This window comes from Chiroxiphia lanceolata, chromosome 8, assembly GCF_009829145.1.
Source record: "Chiroxiphia lanceolata isolate bChiLan1 chromosome 8, bChiLan1.pri, whole genome shotgun sequence".
Classification (NCBI taxonomy): domain Eukaryota; kingdom Metazoa; phylum Chordata; class Aves; order Passeriformes; family Pipridae; genus Chiroxiphia; species Chiroxiphia lanceolata.
This window is the reverse complement of record NC_045644.1, coordinates 12,788,729-12,809,416: the sequence shown is the minus strand read 5'-3', so window position 1 is coordinate 12,809,416 and position 20,688 is coordinate 12,788,729. Positions and strand designations below refer to the sequence as shown.

At 42.0% G+C, this 20,688-nt stretch overlaps 1 protein-coding gene across 7 annotated transcripts in view; it reads right to left on the bottom strand.

The window, feature by feature from the left end:
* The window catches only part of SH3PXD2A (SH3 and PX domains 2A), a 260,591-nt gene that overhangs the window by 27,400 nt on the left and 212,503 nt on the right, over positions 1-20,688 (bottom strand). For 6 of the 7 annotated variants that reach the window (XM_032694529.1, XM_032694530.1, XM_032694536.1 and 3 more), the window contains 2 exons: positions 11,534-11,647; positions 6,927-7,010 (listed from right to left, as the gene is read on the bottom strand). In XM_032694529.1, coding sequence (XP_032550420.1) covers positions 6,927-7,010; positions 11,534-11,647 — 198 coding nt within the window. The remainder of the gene's footprint in view (positions 1-6,926; positions 7,011-11,533; positions 11,648-20,688) is intronic. The other variant, XM_032694531.1, reaches the window with a different exon arrangement.

The following is a 20,688-nucleotide window of genomic DNA, read 5'->3' as shown; positions in this document are numbered from 1 at the left end:
TTTTCCTTCCTACCCAGACACAGACACTATTTAAAATATGCACAACAAGAATTCTCACACTATTTGTACTACCCAACTCATACCACATTGCTGTAGCTGTGCCTCCCAGACACCACGGCAGCCCAGTGCTCAGTTCACTAGTTATTCCAAAGCCTCGATTCTCTATCAGTCTTTCTACTCTTTCTTTTCTTCCTTCCCAAATAAAGGCAAGCTTCTATTTCACTCCGGTTCTACCTAAAATCTCCAGAAGAAATGCAGTAGAGGTTTGGGGCCAAAACACAGGGACAGATCTTGGTGGATCACTGGGAAAACAGTGTGGACAGCAGAGGACAGCATCCATGTCCTTGGAACAGCCCACAGAAAGGGCTTTTACTAGCAACAAAGATTTCCTCCAGAAAATATAGCACAGATCTGGCTGTCCAGCTGGAAGGTGCGCACATACACAGGACAAAAGAATTGAGCTGCACAATGCCCTGCATTACAGCCACATACTCAGTGTGTTCTGTACAGATGTACACAACAGGCCTGGTACAAGGAAGTCACTGGTATTATAACTACTAGAAGATAAAAGAAGAAAAAGGAATAGGAAAAAAGAAAACCAAAGAACGACCAAAACCCACCAAACCAACAATACAACTATTTTGTGTTCCTCCAGCAACATCACACCGTTCTGCCAAGCTGAGGCCTTTCCTATACACAAACAGCAATAGCTTTAAAAGTAAAAAGTCACTTTGAAATCAGTTTTTGAATGCATGCCTAGTGCTGCAGTAGCAGAGACCATTCCCTTTTCCTTCCGTCATCCTGCCTTGCACCTGTCACCTCTGTTTGCACAGTTCATGTCTCTTTCATGAGATGAATGTGAAGCCAACCTAGCCAAGAAAAAGTTGGTATGACCCTAAGTCTGGTTTGGTTCATTGCAGATCTGCAGTGAAAAAGGGAAAATGCTGGGAATGATGAGGCCGGTTCTTTCAGTGGTTACACAAACGCTGCGCAAAACTCTTCTCTGCACCAAGGCAGGCCAGTTTCTATGCAGTTTCAGTTAATTTTGAGGAAAGAGTCCTATTTCTGAGACTGCTGGAAACAGAATCAAGGCAAAACTGGATCTAAAACCTGGCTAGGATAGTTTAAGAGCTCTCTCATAGGAGAAACTTCAGGAGAGCTAAGATGAAGCTCCATTCGCTTCTGAAGAAATTGTACCTACTTGACTAACAAAGCAAGACACTGAACTTCACAGCCCGTGGGGCTTGTCCAATCCCAACTGTCAAACCAGAATTTCATATCTTACACGTGTGCTTGTGCACACACACACTACACATGAAAGTTATGAGGTGTCTTGAAAAGATAACTTGGTCCCTCCTCTGGCTGTCTGGATTTATACTCACTGTCAGGTCAAGGAAAGCAGACCTATGGTTTTACTGCTCAAGTTGTAACAGAGTTTCAGTAGCGTTTTCCAAATCTTCCTTATTCAATCATCCAGATTCCCTTGGCACTGATTATTTCAGATTCCTCCTACTCTATCACCAAGGTAATAGACTTGCGCCAACATTTTCAAAGTCCTCTACCGTTGCTGCTCCTCACTGCCAGAGCCTTAATCCATCCCTTCAACCCCTTTTGCACAGCCACTTTAGCCACCTCCTCCCTCCTCTGCTCCCTTTCCAGCCTTTCAGTACCGCTGCTCTTGCTGAAGGCTCTTGGCACAGCAGTGCTCTGGCACTTCAACCAGGCTCCTACCAAGTGCATACCTAATTCATCTTGAATTTTCAAGCCTATGTGCTGTACCTTGCTTTAATATCCTACTACACACTCTCACATGTTCATGTAGATTTCCCACTCCTCCAAATTCTGTGATCTTTTCCCACTCAGTCTCATGCCTTTCTTATGATGCTTCATCAGCCTGAGCAGGCTCCTTCCTCAGTGGTATCAAATAACCTGAAACTCTAAAATCTTTCCTAAAATAAGACTTACCTACCCTGATTTCCTGCCTTACCAAACAAGCTTAGTTTTAGTCCTTCTCTGAAAGCTTTTAAAAATACTAAATAAGTATCATTTTTCACTGTGAAAACCCCTTTGGTCGCAATAAGATGTGTGCCAAATTGCCACTTGCCCAGGTTCCTTTGATACACAGATCTCCTTCTCTTTGTTTAGGCTGTAAACTATCTGGGACAGGAACCTTGCCTTTAAACAGCTAAAATACCACGCACATTTCCAGCCCTGCATAATCAGTGTCATCTTTCCCAGGCAAATGGCCAGTGCTCATACATTTCTGCTTCCACATTCTGAGCACCCCATTTCACATGTCTCTCCTTCACCTCTTTTTTTGTACGTTTCCTCTTTTCTGCCTCCATTAAAAAGTGTAGAAGTTATCCGTAGCACTTCAGGAACCAACCAAATAAGGGAGTAATCTCCTTTGCTTAGCTGGTGCTTGTACATGCCCCCAACTTTCCGTGACCCCATCCTTGTTTGATATGCCAGTAGGGGTGGGGGTAGGGGGGAACTGGTCTAGAAATTAGCCAATTAATGATTTCTCAGCAAAATGCAACAGCCCCAAACCTACATCTTCCAAACCACAGAAGAATTTTCTTTCAAAATACTTTCCCCTCAGTCAGCAGTCTGCACTCGCCCTCCCCCACTCCTCCGCTCCACCCCCCCTTTGTCAGACCTGCTTCTGGAAAGTCTCGCTGTTCCAGAGAGCATTAATTCAACATGGTCTTTGTTTTACTTGCCTAAATATGCAGCAGAGAAAATAACTGTCCACGGTTATCAAATCTGTTCATCTGCAGACAGGAGCTCTTCAGCCTTTGTCCTTCCCCCCCCCCCCCCCACCTTTTTTGTTTGAAATAACAGAAAACCTTATGTCAACAGATAGAAAAGAACAATAATGACATTTGTTTTAAACAGTTTAGTATTGCGCGTGCTCTTTCTTCAACCAGCAAGAGGCAATAAACGTTTACTACTTTCCTTGGAGAACAGAGGGAGAAAAAAAAAAAAATCAACCAAAGGAAAGAACAAACTAAGTCTGAAGCTGCTCTGTGCTGGTTTGATTTAGCACAGCAGTGTCACTCACAGCCTGTCTGCTCTGAGTGAGAAACGTTTCATCAGCATCAAGGACAAACAGGAAAAGAGTGAAAACAAAGGGAGAAGTCCCATGGGTAATGAGGGGATTGTCAAAGAGGGCAGAACAGCTCTTGTGAGATGCAGGAAAGGGTAAGAGTGTACAAACAGACCAAGGCAGGCTGGATTACCAGTACTGATCAAGTGCTCTTTCCACAGCTCTGAAATTGGCTGCAGAACCACCCACCTGGGCTAGGATATGAGGTTTCAGTATCAAGACCAACTCAAGATAGGGTTCAATTATCAAAACCACTGGGTTACATGGCTGCCTACTCTTTACACAGTGTCCAGCTCTCTCCATCAAGGTCCTGCTCTCCCTAAGATAGGCAAGCAGTTGGAAGAGCTATAGGTTCCAACTTCAACTCTTTCAATGAATAGTTTATTTCTTGTACTGGGAGCTACTCTTAAATAATAGGCTCATTTGGCAGAAAATTCAGCCCATATATTGTTGGCTATTGTGGCTATATTGTTAGTATGAATAATTTAAAGTACTTTCCTGCATTGTAACAGGATGGGCACAAAACAAAGCAGCAAAAACTTATGTCAGATATCTGTCATAAAAGACAGGCATGTAAATCCCCAGTTTTACCAATCAAACTGTAAAAGCACAAATGACTTTCCATTAAATTAGCCTGTAAAAAAATCCCAAGTTCCCTGCCAGGGGAAGTTCCAAAAAAATCCATATTTAGAATTACTATTTAACCCAGTACAAAACATGAACTCTGCAGCTTGCAGGTCTAATGAGTGTCAAGACCGAAGAAAACTATAAACTTTCAGGCTTCTCACAACCTGTATTTGTACTACTGGAGTTTCACATAATGTATAGGAAAAAGTTTAGAAAATGTACCACATTTAAAAACATTTATCATAAAAAAAAATGCAAGCTTTGCAACTACATAAGAAACATAAACCAATGTAATCTCTTAGATCTGGGCACACCACAGACCATTTTAAAGAGAAAAGTTCAGCAACAAAAGTCATCTGTTTCTCTTTGTAGAAACAGACTACAGCTGTTCTCTTTGCAGTTTTTTTTTAGCTTTAAAAAAAAGGAGCACTACCATGATATTCAATAATTTGTCTTTCATGTTTCTTATTCACAGACCCAGTAACATTGCTTCCAAATATCTGAAGTTCAGGGGTGCTTAGCCTCTTCAAATGACTTTGTAAAGAATAGAAATAAATAAGTCATATGCTAGCCCTAGTAATTCTCCTCCATTAGGCGGTCTGTAACAGGGAAGCAAACATCCTTCCCTTCTGCACTCAGGCTTTCCCAGTGTTTTTAATAACCAAGTTACTTAGAAAATCCTGGCCTTCAGAAACAATGCTTAATTCCTTCAGTTCTGGCCTTAAAATTATTCTATCACAGACCTAGTTGATAAAAATGCTAATCAGTGGTACCCAAGTGTAAATATAAAGGGAAGCATCCTTTACAGCTTGCTTTTAAACTCCAGTGAACTCTCGGAACTAACCCAACAGCAGGGACTATCTCAAGCAGAATATCGCTGGGTGGGAAGAATTTCAGCCAAAATGTTTAATTGAGTTTATTTCCAAGGAAGAGGCCAAGTGGGGGAGGGAAAGCTGTTTTGCTTGTATTAAAGAATTCTGGCAACCTCTTGTTCTAACAGCTCTAGTTCTGCACTTCCGAGCAGGGACTTGAAGGTTGGCAGGGGGGTGCGTGCATACACTTCATGCATTCTGTCATTTCCCTGCAAACCCACCCAAATTTGGCCTTGTTGGAAGCCTTTTGGGCTGGAATGGGAGGGAAAGAAGGGAGAAAATATCTCCTGACCTCATATAAACTGTGCTCTGTTAGGAAACAGCAGGCTGGACACCCAGAGAGACTCATACTTTCAACAACTGCAGTTTGAAAGGCGTAGATGTCTGTACAGGCTACAGCTATGCCAGAGGACGAAGCCACTGTCTCCAACCTGTGCCCAAACATTCAAATCACTTTCTTTACTTCCAATGAGCGTGCTCTTGTAAGAGCTCCCTAACCTACTATTTCTGGTGAGATTAAACAACTTACTTTTAGCCAGCCTGGCTATTTGTGGTTGAAATGCATTGGAGAGACCTTATAGAAGCAGCTCAGCCAAAGACGGTGCCCCCAGACCTTGGACAGAATCATAGAATGCCACAGTTTGTGAGAAGTTCAAGTGCTAAGATTTAGTTTGAGTTAAAGCACATATTCTCCAACACACTCAAAAAACCCCAGCACTTTTTGGGCCTAATAGGGAAGAAAATGTTATGAAGCAAGAAAAAAGCAGGAATGGAAGAGATTAGGGGAGCCTGTGGTGGGGAAAACTGCCAGGGAAGACACTGACACTGGTCAGAGGGCAGGTCTGGAGAATTTGCACACAGATGGTGGGCATCAGAATGCAAGAGTGAAAACTTGGGAATGCAACTTAGGTTCTTGAGTCTTACCAGCTGACTGTGCTAAGGGACTGGTCATGCTGTCTCAATATTTTACGGAGCTTTGTTTGCAATATTGTATGAATATGAAAGGATGTATTTGTTTACACCAGTAAACAAATTGTTTAGAAAACTGATTCCCACAAATTCTCCCAGATAAATTGCCAGGAAGCATCTGGCAGAATTTGACAAAGCAAAGTAAGTAGCTCCCAAAATCTTGGGGTACAGAAATAAGCACAACTTCTTTTTCATAAGCCAGCATGTGTGCTTATGAGGGTTTTTTTTTTTGGTGCCTTCAGGGTGTATTTGGTGGCTGAGAAGCAAGACCTCGTCTTTTGAAGGTAGTTCCAGTTGCTGCAGGGTCAAGCTACGGTAGGAAGAACACTGCTCTTATTGTTTTGGTTTCCTCAATAATAATTTGAAACAAAGTTAAAGGGTCACTGAAAAGCTGTGTGCGCTTGAGACATATGAGACTGCACGTAGAACCATCATCAAATCCAGAAGGTAAATTTGCTACTTTAAAAGTACATTCTCTCCATAACAGGAAAAGGCACCCTTTGCTCAACTGGGAATCATCTCTGGTGCTTACATTTGGATCCATGCCCTCAGGAAGGTCATCTGAAAGCTACACAGAGGTGCAAATGTGCTTTGTCCTGCACCTTTCCTTTTTAAAGCGCAACAAATACTACATTTGGATGCTTTTGCAAGTGGAGGGGGAGATAGAAAGGGGTACCTCCTTTACTCTGGGAAAGATGATTCACATGCACTGGAGAAGGACTTGGTTTGGAAGGCTTTACAAACACAGCTTCACCCAAAGACAAGGTGTTCCCCCCACCCTGCCATGCTCACTGTTAGATCAGTGAAAGTTATAAAAAAAAATTTTAAATGCTGCTAACTGATAGTATTCAGAACACCTAGAAATGATACCAAAATCTCCCAGAAGTTCTGAACTCTCTCCTTAGTATCAAGGACTGCTTGCAAGGAAGAGAGGGGACTAAAACTGGAATGATTTTCATCTTTCCACACCACTATGCACTTTTCCAGTACGCACATCTCTTACCACGGCTTTTTGGCATTCAACCCATTTTAATGGCACTGAAAGTACCACTTGTGCTTATTGAAGTAGGAAAGACTGAGTACAAATATGCCCTAAGTTAAACCACAACAGATGTGAGCTTCCCAACAGAATGAAGAGTCAGACTGCAGAGTTACCCTTGGCTACTTAGGCCTCCAGCTCCCAGGGTGCCTAATCCTGGCTCCAAGACACCCTCAAGCTGAAATCCACATCTGAACTCTGGAGCTTCTCTCTACCAGAGTGCCAAATATTCAGATCCCAACACACGAAGCTGCAGTATGGCTTTTGGAGCACCCTCAGTGGCTGGTGCCATAGGAAACTATTAATTCACCTCGACTCTGCTGCCTGTTGACTATCCCGCCCAGCGTCCATCGCCGGTCCAGGCGTCTCAGGTGAGCCTTGCGTCGCTTAGAAACTAGTTTGGAACATGGATGGAGACAAAACAAAGGAAAAAAAAAAAAAAGAAGAAAAAAAAATGGAGGGATGAGGAATAAAAACAAAACATGGCATTAACAAGCACTGGTCTTGTTAGTGGAAATGGATTAGGCAGGATGCAGATGTTTTTAGTTTATACAGTACAGTGGAACAAGTTATCTTCTTGAGCCTGAGCAACATGAACCATGCAGAACTGTAACAAATTGCAACTCTTGCTATTGGCTTTTCTCAAAAATGAAGCCCAGAAAACCCAAAAAACATATACACCCCCCAAAACAACTACACGACTTGTCCAAGGAGGGTGCAGTGGCAGTTTCGTCTCTTAATTTGGCTGCATTATCTCTGGGGAATTCACTCTATTGCATACGACATCAAACCCAACAGGGTTCTAATCCTCTCTAAGCAAAATTATCAACACCATAAACAAATCCAAATAAAAGAAATAAAAAGCTTTTCTTACATGAGTTCCCTTATAAAAGCAGCACTCAGGAACGGAACCCAAGGGAAAAGTGTCTGATGTCACCTTGCTTGCAAGACGTGACTCGCAATCACTGCCACAGCTAATTCTCATGATTAAAACTTCTAATATACAGATTACAAATGTGAGGAAAATCCTAACCTTGTAATTATCGAGCAGGCTCAAGAAGCTAACAAGCCAGGACTGAGTATTAGCTACACATTGAAACAATAATTTATGCTTAAACTATAAATAAAGACAAAACACTTATGGAAATGGCATTGTGAGAGCAGCTGTGCACAGAGGACACCACTTGTTTTCTGGACCGCATACTTAGATCTGTACTCAGTTCCTTCTTCTGCCTGTACAGGACCCATTGGACTGGCACAGAGACATAGACAAACACTTCTGGTTTTCCACTCAAGGGCTTCCATGCTAATCTGGCAACTACTGCAGGGGTGCTTGATGCTGCCACAAAGCAATGCAAAATATTGCACATCAGCGACAGCTGAAGTCCAAACACAATCATTTTGCTAGTGATGCTGGGAAGCTGTTCATAAATTCTGATATCACATCATTAATTATCACTCAATTCTTCTTATGTGCACTTATTTAGGGAATATGCCATTACACTGGAGCAGAACCCTAGTCTTCTAAACACCATTGTGTAAAATGTTTGCCCCCATTTTTCTTAATTGTCTCATCATGGAGTAGACACCATTGTCTTCTAGAACTATGCTCTGTAGACACTCAGGCACAGCAAAATTATTTGACTGGGGAGTCATTAGCTGAACAAAAGAAAAAACAATCAAAAAACAACCAAACAAAAAACCCAAACTTTACCAAAAAGTGGTTTTTGACTTTCTGTCCTTTATCAGGGGATAAGCCCCTCTGTCAGGGGCTTAGACAGACTTCCGCACCCAGCTCACTCTCCTCAATTTCTCATCTTTGCTGTAAGGCCTAAACCTCTCCATGTCACCCTAAGCAGAGTTCCAGTGAATGGTGTTGAACAGACACAATATCTAGTTTGTGTACTCTGTACTTCCCCTTTAGTCCTATGTTGTCAAAAAACAACCACAAATTTTCAGAGGAGCTGAATATCAAGTTCATAGATTGCTGTGGTTTTGGCTAATGGAAATCGGTGATCCTCTTGGAAGCCCATGGTGGGACAGAAGATGAGAGAACTTAACCTGGTGACTTTCTCCAAATCAACGGGACATTAGACTGCCAGTTACATACATTCTACACAAGAGGCAACACAGGACACCTCACTAGACACACAGATTATAGAAGAGAGAGAAGTTAACTTCACAGTAAGGCTGCCTGCAGTAGGAGATTTCTGAACAAGAAAGGAGGAGATGAAAGATTGAACATAAAAGTTTGCAGAAAGGAGGGGTCCAGAAGGGGTAGAAACTGGCTGCAGGTGTCAGCACAGAGCAGTCACCTTGCTAATTGGTCACACTGGGACTTTGGAGGATTTGGTCATCCAGGAGCACCCCTTAAAAACAGCGGGTCACACAGATCCACTACACCGTGTCCTCATAACATAGAACCATCCCCAGTGACAGCCCTCATATCACAATGATGCTTCTGTACAAGTCAGGGTTTTTTACTCCTCAACGATATTGAATTTTGCCATTTGATCCCAGACTTAGACTTGGTTGGTCATGCCACAGTCAGTCACCAAAAAGGTTGTTTATCAATAAGTGTCTAAACCTTTCCAGAGAGTATTTTAACATGTTTACTTTATCAGCTCCTGTAGCTGTTGAATGTTTCTTTAGATTGCTTTCTGAATGTTTTCCAACCCTTGCAAGATGGTGTTGGTCTAAACACTGGCCCAGGTAGCAGTCAGCTGTCTGCCTTCATCCTGACAAAAGATGTTGTGCAGGCTCAGATGCAGGGAGGAAACACTTCTGTCTTTCTGAGGGAACAGATTATTTAAACAGAGACATATGGAAATATTACTGCTATGTAGAGGTAGAATTATTAATAAGCTGTGTTCAGCACCTCCTTATCTGTACAAGGGCCTGCCACAGCAGAGCAGAATTCTGGGTCTGCCTGGATTGTGGTCTTGTTCCAGGCCCGTGCAAACGGGGAGGACCAAGAGTCTGATACAGAAAGCTCCTATATGAGTGTTTCTGCCCGTTCAAAGTCACTCTGAAACTTGTATGAACTCTAAATTTAGGGGCTAGGGCACTTAATTCACTTAAAGTGCCTTCCTCCTCAGTTATATCAGAGCACGCTTCTCCTGCCTACTGAGAGAGAGCTGGCAAGTTTTCTGTCTAAGTAGGTTCACTTTTATACACTTTCTTAAAGAGAGTGAACCTGAGTCATTCTTTCCTCACTTATGAAACAAATATATGGAGAAGAATAGCCCAAGCAAAGAAGAACTGGAGGGGAAAAAACAACGAACACAAGAAGTCTCAGTTTATATGGTTAATAACATAAACCAAAGTTACTGCAAAGCAAGCAAAACCTGAGGTACATCAAGGCAGCTGTGGAGGTAATGCAATTAGATTTGTCACTGAGGTGGAACTGAACAGAAAGGGAAGAACAGTCTCGGGTTTCAGCATATCTGGATTTGGAGTAAGGCAGGGAGTAGGACTGCTGACCACAGTTGAAGAGAGCAGCGTAACGGATTAAAAGAGACCGAGAGGAAAGAGATAAGGAACATTTGATGGATTTGCCATTATCCAGGATAGACTGCTCTGTGGCAACATCCCTGTGCAGAGTACACTCCAGAGGGCAACACGAAAGGTGGAGGAGAGTTTGAAATAAAAGCAGTTTAAGCAATAAAGCTGTCAAGCATGCACCCTGTTTAAGAGTCAGGAAAAGGGAGGAAGCTACAGACCAACAGATGAGGCATTCTTCAATGCTTGCAGACGAGAGCAGCAAGTTTTTGTTCTTTACTAACAAGGAAACTTTACTAACTGCTTTTGCATCTGCTAAGATGTTGCATCATACCAGACTGGTTCCTGGCCTACCAGTCTACAGCCAGTCTGTCTCTAAACCCTAAGTGACCCAGGATATGGGTAGATTTGAACAGGGAAAAATGAGTTATAGAGAAAGAGATTTCAATAAGCCACAGATGTCACCCCTGGGGCCCAGCACAGTTATGTTTTGCCTGTGTGCTCTCTTAATGGGCAGATGGTCACCCCAACACATCTCTAAGCCTCCTGCCTGTGCTAAGGAAAGGTCAGCTGAGTTTCCACATACATTTTACATAAGTGTCACATCAAGAGCACCTAGATTTAGCAAGAGATTCATTAGAATTGAGTAAATAATAATAAAAGTGTCCTTTGTACACAGTTGCTACATGAGAATTCTGTTAAGATGTGGTTAGTCTTTCATAATGGAACTAAGGAATATGTGAGGCTGTACTATTCCACCTCTGAAACCTGAATTAAGCATATTTAGTAAAAAGAAAAAAAAAAAAAAGCAGTGCAGCTAAATACATATCATGACAAATGGCATCTCACTTTTAACAGAAAGAGACCACACCAAATAAAATTACCTTTCCACACAACCACAGACCACAGCAAACAGTAGTGAAACTAGTTTCAAAGATTAATTAAAAAAAAAAAAAAGTTACGAGAAGGAACAATTGAAGTTAAATCTCACTCCGTTCAATGGTCTGTGGCTCTATCATGCATCTTCTTCCAATTAGAAGCTCTCGCTTGTGTAATTTCTGCAAACAAGTCATGCAAGTTCTCTCCTTCCATGGACACCACCAGAACAAACTGCTTGGACTTGCAAATAAGTTGTTTGTCTACTTTTAAAGGGTATTATAATGGGCATCATTTCATCTTTTGAACCTTTCATCACACTCATTGTCCAAGCTGGTCACAAAGAGATTACAGACATAGTACTTCACTCCGATTTCTTCTGCAACAATTTATTTATTGATACAAGATGGGAGAAGAGGTTACTGCACTGGATTAACAGCCATAAGTGGCAGCAAGAGTTTTCCAAGTTTTCCTCTAGGGGAAAAAAGCATAGAGCAAGTGAATACCAATTTCTCCTTGATAACAAAAAGCTTTCCATACCTTCCCCAAATTTAGATGTGTTGATGTCAGAGTCATCTCTGGTTCCATTTTGGGATTCCAGGTATGTAGCAGGGACCCATCCCTGCTCCTCTGCTGTGCTCACAAACCACCAACCTACAAAAAGAAATTAAAGAAGTCAACGTTAAGAGGAGCAAGAACAGTAAATTGCTACCGAGAAGATGGCAGTGTCAGCAGCTTCAGTGCAGGTTTGAGTTATTCCACAGCGTCCTAGAACAAGAAGGGGTTTAGTCCTATTGTACCATTTCTATCAGATACTCTCCCAGTGGTAAAAAATGGGTGCAACGGAGCAAATGACAATTTATTTTAAGAAACTCAAAGTGCAACCACAACTTTGATTCAAGTTCTGTAATTCATTTTTTCCAAGCTGGTCTTACCACATGTACACGTACATCTACAGTATCAAAACACTTCATATATGAATATATGTATGTGTGAACGTACATGAAGCAGCACAAATGCTGCCCAAGTTCTAATACAAAGTATTACAGAAGTCAAATGATGGAAATAGGAAACACTTTAGTAGAAGGGCAGAGATTTCAGAACAGGATACAAAAGTGCTTCAAGAGCACTTGTAACCACAGCTGGTGTTTAAAAAACATGACCTGAATTCAATGCCTTGGGAAGCTGGAAAGTACTGCACAGAACAGAAATAGGAGAGAAAAAGCTAACTGAAATGTGACTTCAGGTAATGAGTGCCAATTATTTGTCTTCCCACCCGAACATCCAAATTTTTACCACTATCTATAAAAATGTTAAGTATTCACCAGCTATAGGGATATAACCTTTCAGTCATATCTGTGGATAGATGAATAAAATTATAGGCAAACCAACTTCAGACCAAATACATTCCAACCACAACTATCCTTGCCTCTTTTCTTGCTTGGTTACACTGATTTATGGAATCCTCCGCTACTTTTGATGTAGACTCACTCAGCCAAGAACTTCCTGCTCTCAGATATGAGCACAACTAGATTCTCCTCCATTCAGACAAGGTCCAGGTTAAGATAACAGGACAATAAAAAGTCTAACAGGTAAGCAAACCACTTCTGTTGTTTTCTGTAATCTCCCAGTTTCCCTCCAAAAACACAAGCTGCTTTGTCAGGACAATGCAAACTTTTGTCCAATACCAGCCTACCAGACTCCCCCAAAGGGAGTTGGGAAAACAGCTATTTCTGTACACGCACCTCAAAACAGTTTAAAGACTTTAATGGCTGTCATAAACACACCAAATTTCACAGAAGACTCCCAAGCCTGCCTGTGATGAGCAAAGGCACCATCTTGGTTTGCGAATAGATGGGTACAAACACTGGTTAGTTTATGGAGGGGCAAAGCCCCGAGCTGGGTGATAGCCACACAGCTCTCCCACAGCTGGGATGCCACAGCCTGAGCCCAGCGAGGGGGAAGAGAAGGTCCTGGGCTGGGCTCTGCTGCCATGCCACATGCAACTGTCTTTAAAGAAAAAACCACCCTCCTGAAACAATGCTCAAGTGTTCATGCTAAAAGTCACCCAAGTTCATGCCAAATCCTGTCACGGAAGATTTTACCAGAGAAGAGTAGTTACAAACCCTGTTTTACTCCCTGGAGCATGTGGGTGGGAGACAATGTGCCCCAAGCAATAACCCCTCACTTGCCTCCGTGCAGCTCCTAGGCAGCTCTATTTATTTACTCTCCAAACTCAGACATGGATTTCCATCTTCTGGCCCAACAGAGGTTTGGAAACTTTGCTTCACAAGGCTCATGGTTGGAAAGTTTAAATTTAGTTATTCTCCCTCAGCAGGAGGTGGATTCTCCTGCCATGAAGCCCACAGCAGCGAACATGCAGGATCTGCCAGACCGTTTCAAAAACACGTCTTCATGGTTGTTCCTTATTTCACTACTAACGTATCGACACGGGTAGCAAACAGTTTAACATACAGTTATAATTAGGCACAAAATGTGAGAAGCTGGCTTTCAGCTGATATCAATTAGCCTGGAATAGTTTACGTAAACTCTTCCTCAGAAAGAAATAAGGCACAATCGCAAAAAAGACTTGCCTAACTTAAAAAATGTACCTTTGGGCCAAATTCAAACCATGGTAAAAACTTCTTCGGAGAGCTGGATCACACTTGCTTGATGCCAACCCAGTGCTAGCCCATTTCACAATACAGCTCCTCTGGTTTGGCTCCTTGAGCTGCACAGTGGCCTCAGAGCCAAGTTTAGGTCTTGTGTTTGGGGCCACAGAGTAGCTGAGCCTCCATCCAAAAGGGCTCCCTGCCAAGAGAATACCCCTCGCCCTCATGCCTAGGTATGCACTTGCGCATATGCCTCCCTCACATCACCATGCCTCCCTACTGCCATTCCTAGCTCCTGAAAGCCCTCAGCGAGGAAAACTCACGACTCTGATCTTGTGAACAGGCTCCAGTGTAACAGCTGGAGATCAAGTCACATTTGAGCTACGTTACAGACAAGTAACTCAACCAAATCCAGCACCATGTACAGACAGAGCATATAAGAGTCCAGCTGAGGTTTTAAGCTGCTTTGATTCTTCAACCAATGACTAAGGCTAAAGCTTCTAATCACCACAGAACTCATGAAAGTTATCATTTCCTTCTAAAGGTTTCCTTTATAAACTCTGTGCAAGGGTAAAGCATAAATGAGAGATCTCCACAACTACTGAGAAATCAGCAGCATCTGTCCAAGTTCAGGAAAAAACAGCCCCAATTCTGAAATTCTCCCATTTCAAACTTGTCTCTCAAAAAGACAAAAGAAAGGCTTTATGTAGCTCGTTGAAATAGCACATCTACAGAAAAAAAGTGTGTTTTACTTAAACAACCCAAACAACTGAGAAGATTGAGAAACTTTCAGCAACACACCCTGGCAACAGAGAAGTCACAAATGGATACTCACAAGCAAGATGTGCAAGGTCTTAGAGCAGCCAAGCAGACACTGTAAAGGCAGCACACCCCTTATGAGACCAAAACCTGAATTATGATGGCACATCCAAGCCATAACCTTCCAGAAAGGAAACTACAGCATATTGCAAGAATTGACTCCTAGCAGAAAATGGCAGCAGTGCAGACAAGTTCCTCAACATATCCCCTGCATGTCATCCACAAACTGCAGAACTCTGCCCAGTTGATCATGAAGTACTTGCTCTGTGCCATCCTCTCATTAGAAGCTTTGGGCAGCTGCCATTTGGTACCACCACCTCTTCCCCCCTGTCCCCAGGTTCATAGGTGTTCATGATTTGCAGACAAATTAGCCAGATTGTTTGCAGGAAGCCAGGGCTATAATGGCGCAAACTAAGACCAATCTCTTGTCCCCTCCCCTGCCATCTTTCCCAACCCAGAGCATCATAGAAATATTAGAAAACTTGCTTTTGAAACACACAACAAAACTGCATTTATTTTGAGTTCTCCTTCTATGCTGGAGTTGAGCTTGACTTCACCATTCATTATTAAAACCATTCTGCAGCAACATCTGCAGGGAATTATGTAAAGTTATCTCTGTGCACTGCCAAGCCAGTCTGAGGTTCTCTCTTGCACTCACACCATCTGTAAAAATTAGGCAGTGCTTTACAGCTTGAGTTAACTCTTACAGATGCCCCTGTCTCTCAGGCATCAAAACACAACTCTAAAGGTGATGTGGCATGGATATCTAGACTGAGACTCATCAGCCCTCGTCTCTGAAGAGGATTTAAAGGGAGTCTGAGCCTCACAGAAGGCACATAAGGAGTTGTAGCCACTGTGACCAGACGAAGCTCAACTTGAGCTTTGCTGCATTACTCCAACAGCCTGAACACTAACCTCAGAATGCAAATTTTTAAGGTAGGAGTGCAATTTTCTCCCCACATATGTTGCTGCTTTGGTTGGCATCTGTCAGCATCCCTTGCTGCAACCGGCAAGATGTCTCCACACCCACAGAGTCCATGGAAGCTGAGATAACTCTCAAGCATTTTCTAAGTTATGGAAATTACCAGTTTCACTTGATATACATACATATGGCAAGTTGGTGATTGCAAAATGGATTGGTCACACTGCAGAATGACTAAATGACAAAAAGACTTTGATTCTAAAAAATCATGTTCTTGCTTTTAATTTTATTCCCAATCCTCTTCTCAAAAGGCTTTTACAAAAGCAAAAGAATTAAGCAAATGTTAACCACAACATGCACCATGGGAAACTACTGGAACATAGTTAAAGGATTACATTTTAGGCAAGTTTTGCTTATCTTTACATCTATCCTTATCCAGCCATTCTTCAGTATTGTCCCTTTTTTCACACCAACAGGGAATCAGCTATTCCCATTGAAGCCTGCCTGATCATAAGATGCTACAAATCACTTTAAGAAATAAATACATAAAATTGCAGGACAATGCTGAACATTAGTTTCTAATTCTCTCCTCAGCCATTAATTTCTCTATAGATTTTATGAGCTCAAGTAAAGTAAACAAGACTGATAGCAACACTGTCGGGCATGGATATTTCTCCTGCAGGAGTACACATTCCTCTAAACAAATACTTAAATAACACTCCATCTCTCAAGAGTCTTGAAAAAATCCCACACAAGCAGCAGTCTGGTACATTTGACATGCGTTCTTTGGGCTTCAGATGCTTTTTTAAGTCCTTCTGCCTTTGAACTAACTCAAGAGACTTTTTTTAATCCAATAACATAAACTGTCCTAGAAAGCAATACTAGATGCAATTAAGTCACTTCCAGACCTGTCACACAGACCTTTTCATGCCAACAGCTGATTACTTCCTTTCAGAGATATGATCTGATTCATTAGAAAATAGCTAAGGTAAGAGTATTGCTGCACAGCTGAAGGCACCTGCTTTTTCCATCCCCTAGAGCTTGTCCCACACAGTACATACATATTTGATAAACATAGGGCAGCCAATCGTAATTGCCTCTGACAGACCTCTAAAGAATGCGTAGAAGTGGAAACAGAAAGGCACCAGGAGTGGCATTCTACAGGACAGATTTTTCTGCAGTAAGATTATGCTCACACCCACTTCTGTGCCTGTATGCTGTTAGACACTACTGTCCATACTGGCTCTGCTCTCTGTAAAGGGCTACTTCAGTCCCACACACTTGGCAAAGGCACTAGATTGAAACCACTGAATTCATATGAAGGCCAGTGTTCAATTTCTGAGAATTTTATCCTTACAGTTCACAGAAGAGGCATCTTTCTTTTAAATATGGAGATACATGCAAGAGGTCTTTCTAGCATAGAGCTGACTTTAGTTTAGGGTACAGAAGTCCATGCATGAGTCACTGCAAGGCGGACTAAGGCTGTCTTCTCAGGATGAATTATTAAAGCTGGTGAAATATTAAAGGCATCTTTCACCTCAAAACACATAATGTTTTCCAGCCTGTGTGCACTGCAGACTTCACTGCAACCACTACTCAACAGTGAAGCAATGTTTGTCTACTTTTAAAGATGAAAGTGGGGCTCAGAGACATGCTCAAGGAAGAAAGATGTGCTTGTGGTAGACATCCTACTTGAACACAATTAAGATCCACAGCACAGGTTCACAGCCTTTTATGTGCCATGCCCAAAGCAGATTGGGCCATATGTTAGGATTCCAGATCAACCACATGATCCTTCCATCCAGTTCACGTCCTAGAGCTACACGCTGGGAGCATGGTTCATCACGGAAACTCCACCTCCCAGAGGAAGTATTGCAACCCCAAATGTCTGTGGTGGACAGTCAAGAGTGAAGGTTGTTACCTTGCAACTACTGTGGGTGCACTAAGTATTGCTTTAGGAACTCAGGAACAAAACTCATCAGCCCAAGTTACTGCTTAACTCCAAGAGGTTTTTCAATTTGCTGAGGAAATAACCTAAGAGGCCACAGTGCTGTGATAGGGCAGAGTTGTTGGCTTTTTCACATAAGAGAAAAGAGAAAAGAGGATCACAGTTGTCACTCCTTTCCTGGTAAGCCCAGCACAGGAAATTTGACCTTCTATATGGGTTATGAAACAGGCCTTCTACCAGAGCATTAAAAAACTGAATGAAGAATTATAACCACATAAACTCTGGTTTTCTCAAAAAAAAAAAAAAAAAATAAAAAGCATCTAAAATGTAATAAGCAAACATTTTGTTCCCAGTACCAAGAACATCTGAAGGACATACCTTAGAAACCACACACCTGATTGCTGTTCAACAGTGGTCACACAGCCACAGACTACATTCTGCCCAGTAAGCTACCCTCAATATTTAAAAATGAGCAATAGTTTTAACATTTAGGGAAGAGAGAACACATTGAAGGAGGATGAGAGGCTGCACACTCCTGTGCCTTGCTCCAGTGTTCAACTGAAAATTTACAGGTGTCCCTATAAAAACATAATAGGAACCTGACCTCAAGAGCATCACTTTGGAACCCTGACAACCCAATGCACATATGGAGTGCCCCTGGAAACACTTTTCTTTCCCTCCTTAGGGAGGGCCTGAAAGCTGAGTTGTGTTCTTATCAGAGCACAGGCTGCAGCAGTTTTTGCTTAATTTGGTGATTGAAACAACACTTGAGGGCTTTCTGAGAAGAGATGATGGGGAGCAGGAGGAGGTGGGGACTTCTGGAAGGCTGGACTCTGTTGATATCATTTTTTGGCTATTAACACAGCAGCATTTTGCCTTATGAAGCTAAAAGTTGGACTAGAGACCAAGAGCTGAGACCACAGTTTGCTGTTCTCCACCAATACTTGACTGTAACTGCAAATGCTTAGGACTCAGCAGCAGCTGAGGGAATTGAAGTCCTTGCACTGCTTTTGGTGTTACTGAGTTCAAGGAAAATAGAAGTGAATCCCAGTGGTGTGCTGTAACATGTTCTTCCTGCAATGACTGGTTATTAAGGTAACTAGTTGGATTTGCTATCCTAATCCTTCCAGTCTGTCTTCTTACACTTCTACTAACAATCTTGTGACATTTGTAGATAGAGACTTCTCAGCTGTGCTGTTAGCAAATCCCATTGCTGCTGTACTCCAGTTCCTGCAGTAGCAGAGCTGGCTACCATGGAGAGCCCACTACATGTGAATAAATATCCCAGTTATTGCTGCCATACAGGTTTTTCCTGGACCAAAGGCAGCTGACTAGGTATGTACATAAGTGCTTGATACAGAGCCCCAAAGTGCATTGCACATTCTGGCTGAAATATCTAGCTTACTTGGATTTGTTTCATATCACATTATGTGCATAAATACATATGTATATATGTGGAAATTCACACCCTGACCTCTGCACACAAATACATATTACCTCAGTCTTCTACTGTGTTTCCTTGTACTTTTGGAAAAAGTAGAAGTGATCAGAACATGGGAAAAGTTCATGGGAAAACAGAAAACTGGATAATATACAATTCAGCTTTAATACTTTATGGGTTACATCACTAGTAGAGACATTGGATATTCTGAGCATTAGACAACTAGGAAATACCACATTACTGTATTTATTCAAATCTTACAAGCTAGTAGGCAACAAGCCTTTCAAAGGTGCACATTCAAATAAACACATATATTTCTCTCTCATTACAGTTGTGACTTCTTGGGTCTATCTGTGTACGGAGTTGTTCAAGTAGAGCATACAGTGTATCTCTGGGTTCTGATAATACAAACTGATAGTTACAGACTCCAAGTGCTGTATCTGCAGCTATTTGCTATGGCCCAAGTGTTACCCAGGGGCTTCCCCTCCCTATTTAAAAAAAGAGCCTCAGATTTGTGTATTGACACAGCTGGAATAAAGGAATCTGCCAAACACGTTTTCTAGAATTGGCATGTACATTCACGAAGCCATCATCTAATCCAGTACAAATTACACATTGTGTTGTTAAAGCAAGGGAATAAATGCACTACTTATTACATTAACAGATATGGAAAAGTCTTGGACAATGCCTGTAAATCCCAGATCAAGTCCCATCACACTCCAGGTCACCAGCTTCTCCTAAACTGTCAAGTACTCTGGGCTCTACAAGACAGAAGCAGATGAACGCACCATTTCCTAAGCCTGCTCATGACCAACTCCAAAACACACAGAGCCAAAATGCCCAAGGTGCTGGCCAGCATTCCCAGACCACTCAAATTAGGGGAGCCACAGAGCTATCAAGCCAGAGTCAGCCAGTTCTACAAGTCAGTCAGCACCCAAAAAGTTGAAAAACAAACCAAACAAACCAAAAACCAAACCCAACAAAAAGTTTTCCAAGGCTCAAACATCCTAATGCCTTCTAAAAATAAATTTAAAACAATCTTTCCCTTCCTGCTTTATTTGATTTCATGAACACCTAATGATGTTACTGTCTGTGCAACATCAGCTGCATTTCACATAGCCCAATGTGTTTGCACACATCCAACCCACAGTAATAGAGAAAATATCTGTTCTCTGATCACAGATTTTCTTTTTTTTCCCCGATCTGATCTGCTTGAATACTGGATTTCCTATCTGACTTCAAGTTCTGGTCGCACTACACATCTATTTTCAACTTCTCTTGAATTTTTTTTTCTCTTGGAAAGTGATAGATTTACATTGATCATTGAAAAATGAAGTCTTTGTGATTTCAGTAACCACAAGGCAAGGTAAGGTTGCTAGAGGGCACAGAGACTGAACAGGCAGTACAAAGACTTCTACTTTAAGTCTCTATGGGCAACAAGTGGTACCAGAGAGTACTTTCCTTTCTTTCCCTTTCCCCAAAGTTTTCTTTACTTTAGTACATCCCAGAAGTTGACCATTTCCCTGATAATGGGAAGTTCATGGGGCATTTTCCTTCCTCCATCTTCAATTACAGCCCAGAACCATTCATTTTCTACCCCAGAAGGACCTCTGTCCCATATCTCCTTTAGTGTTTCTACTGTTAGGAAGATGTTGCTCAAGTAGGAAAGTTAAGTAATAAATCCACCTCCCACCCTCCTTAAGGTCTGTCCCCCCTATCTTCTCTCCAGCAGCCCATCATTTAAAAGGTTGAAATCTATATGTCTGAGGTTTTAATAAACCTTTCAAAGTGATGCTGCTATCACCATAATTAAAAATTTACAAGAGCTCCCAACCACAAGTGGGTTTGGCTGAGGCACAGACAGAGGACGACTCCAGCACACAGTGCAGAATACACAGAAATTTGGTGGGCAAACCCAGCCCGTGGCAGCAACAAGTAACCCACTGCCTTCAG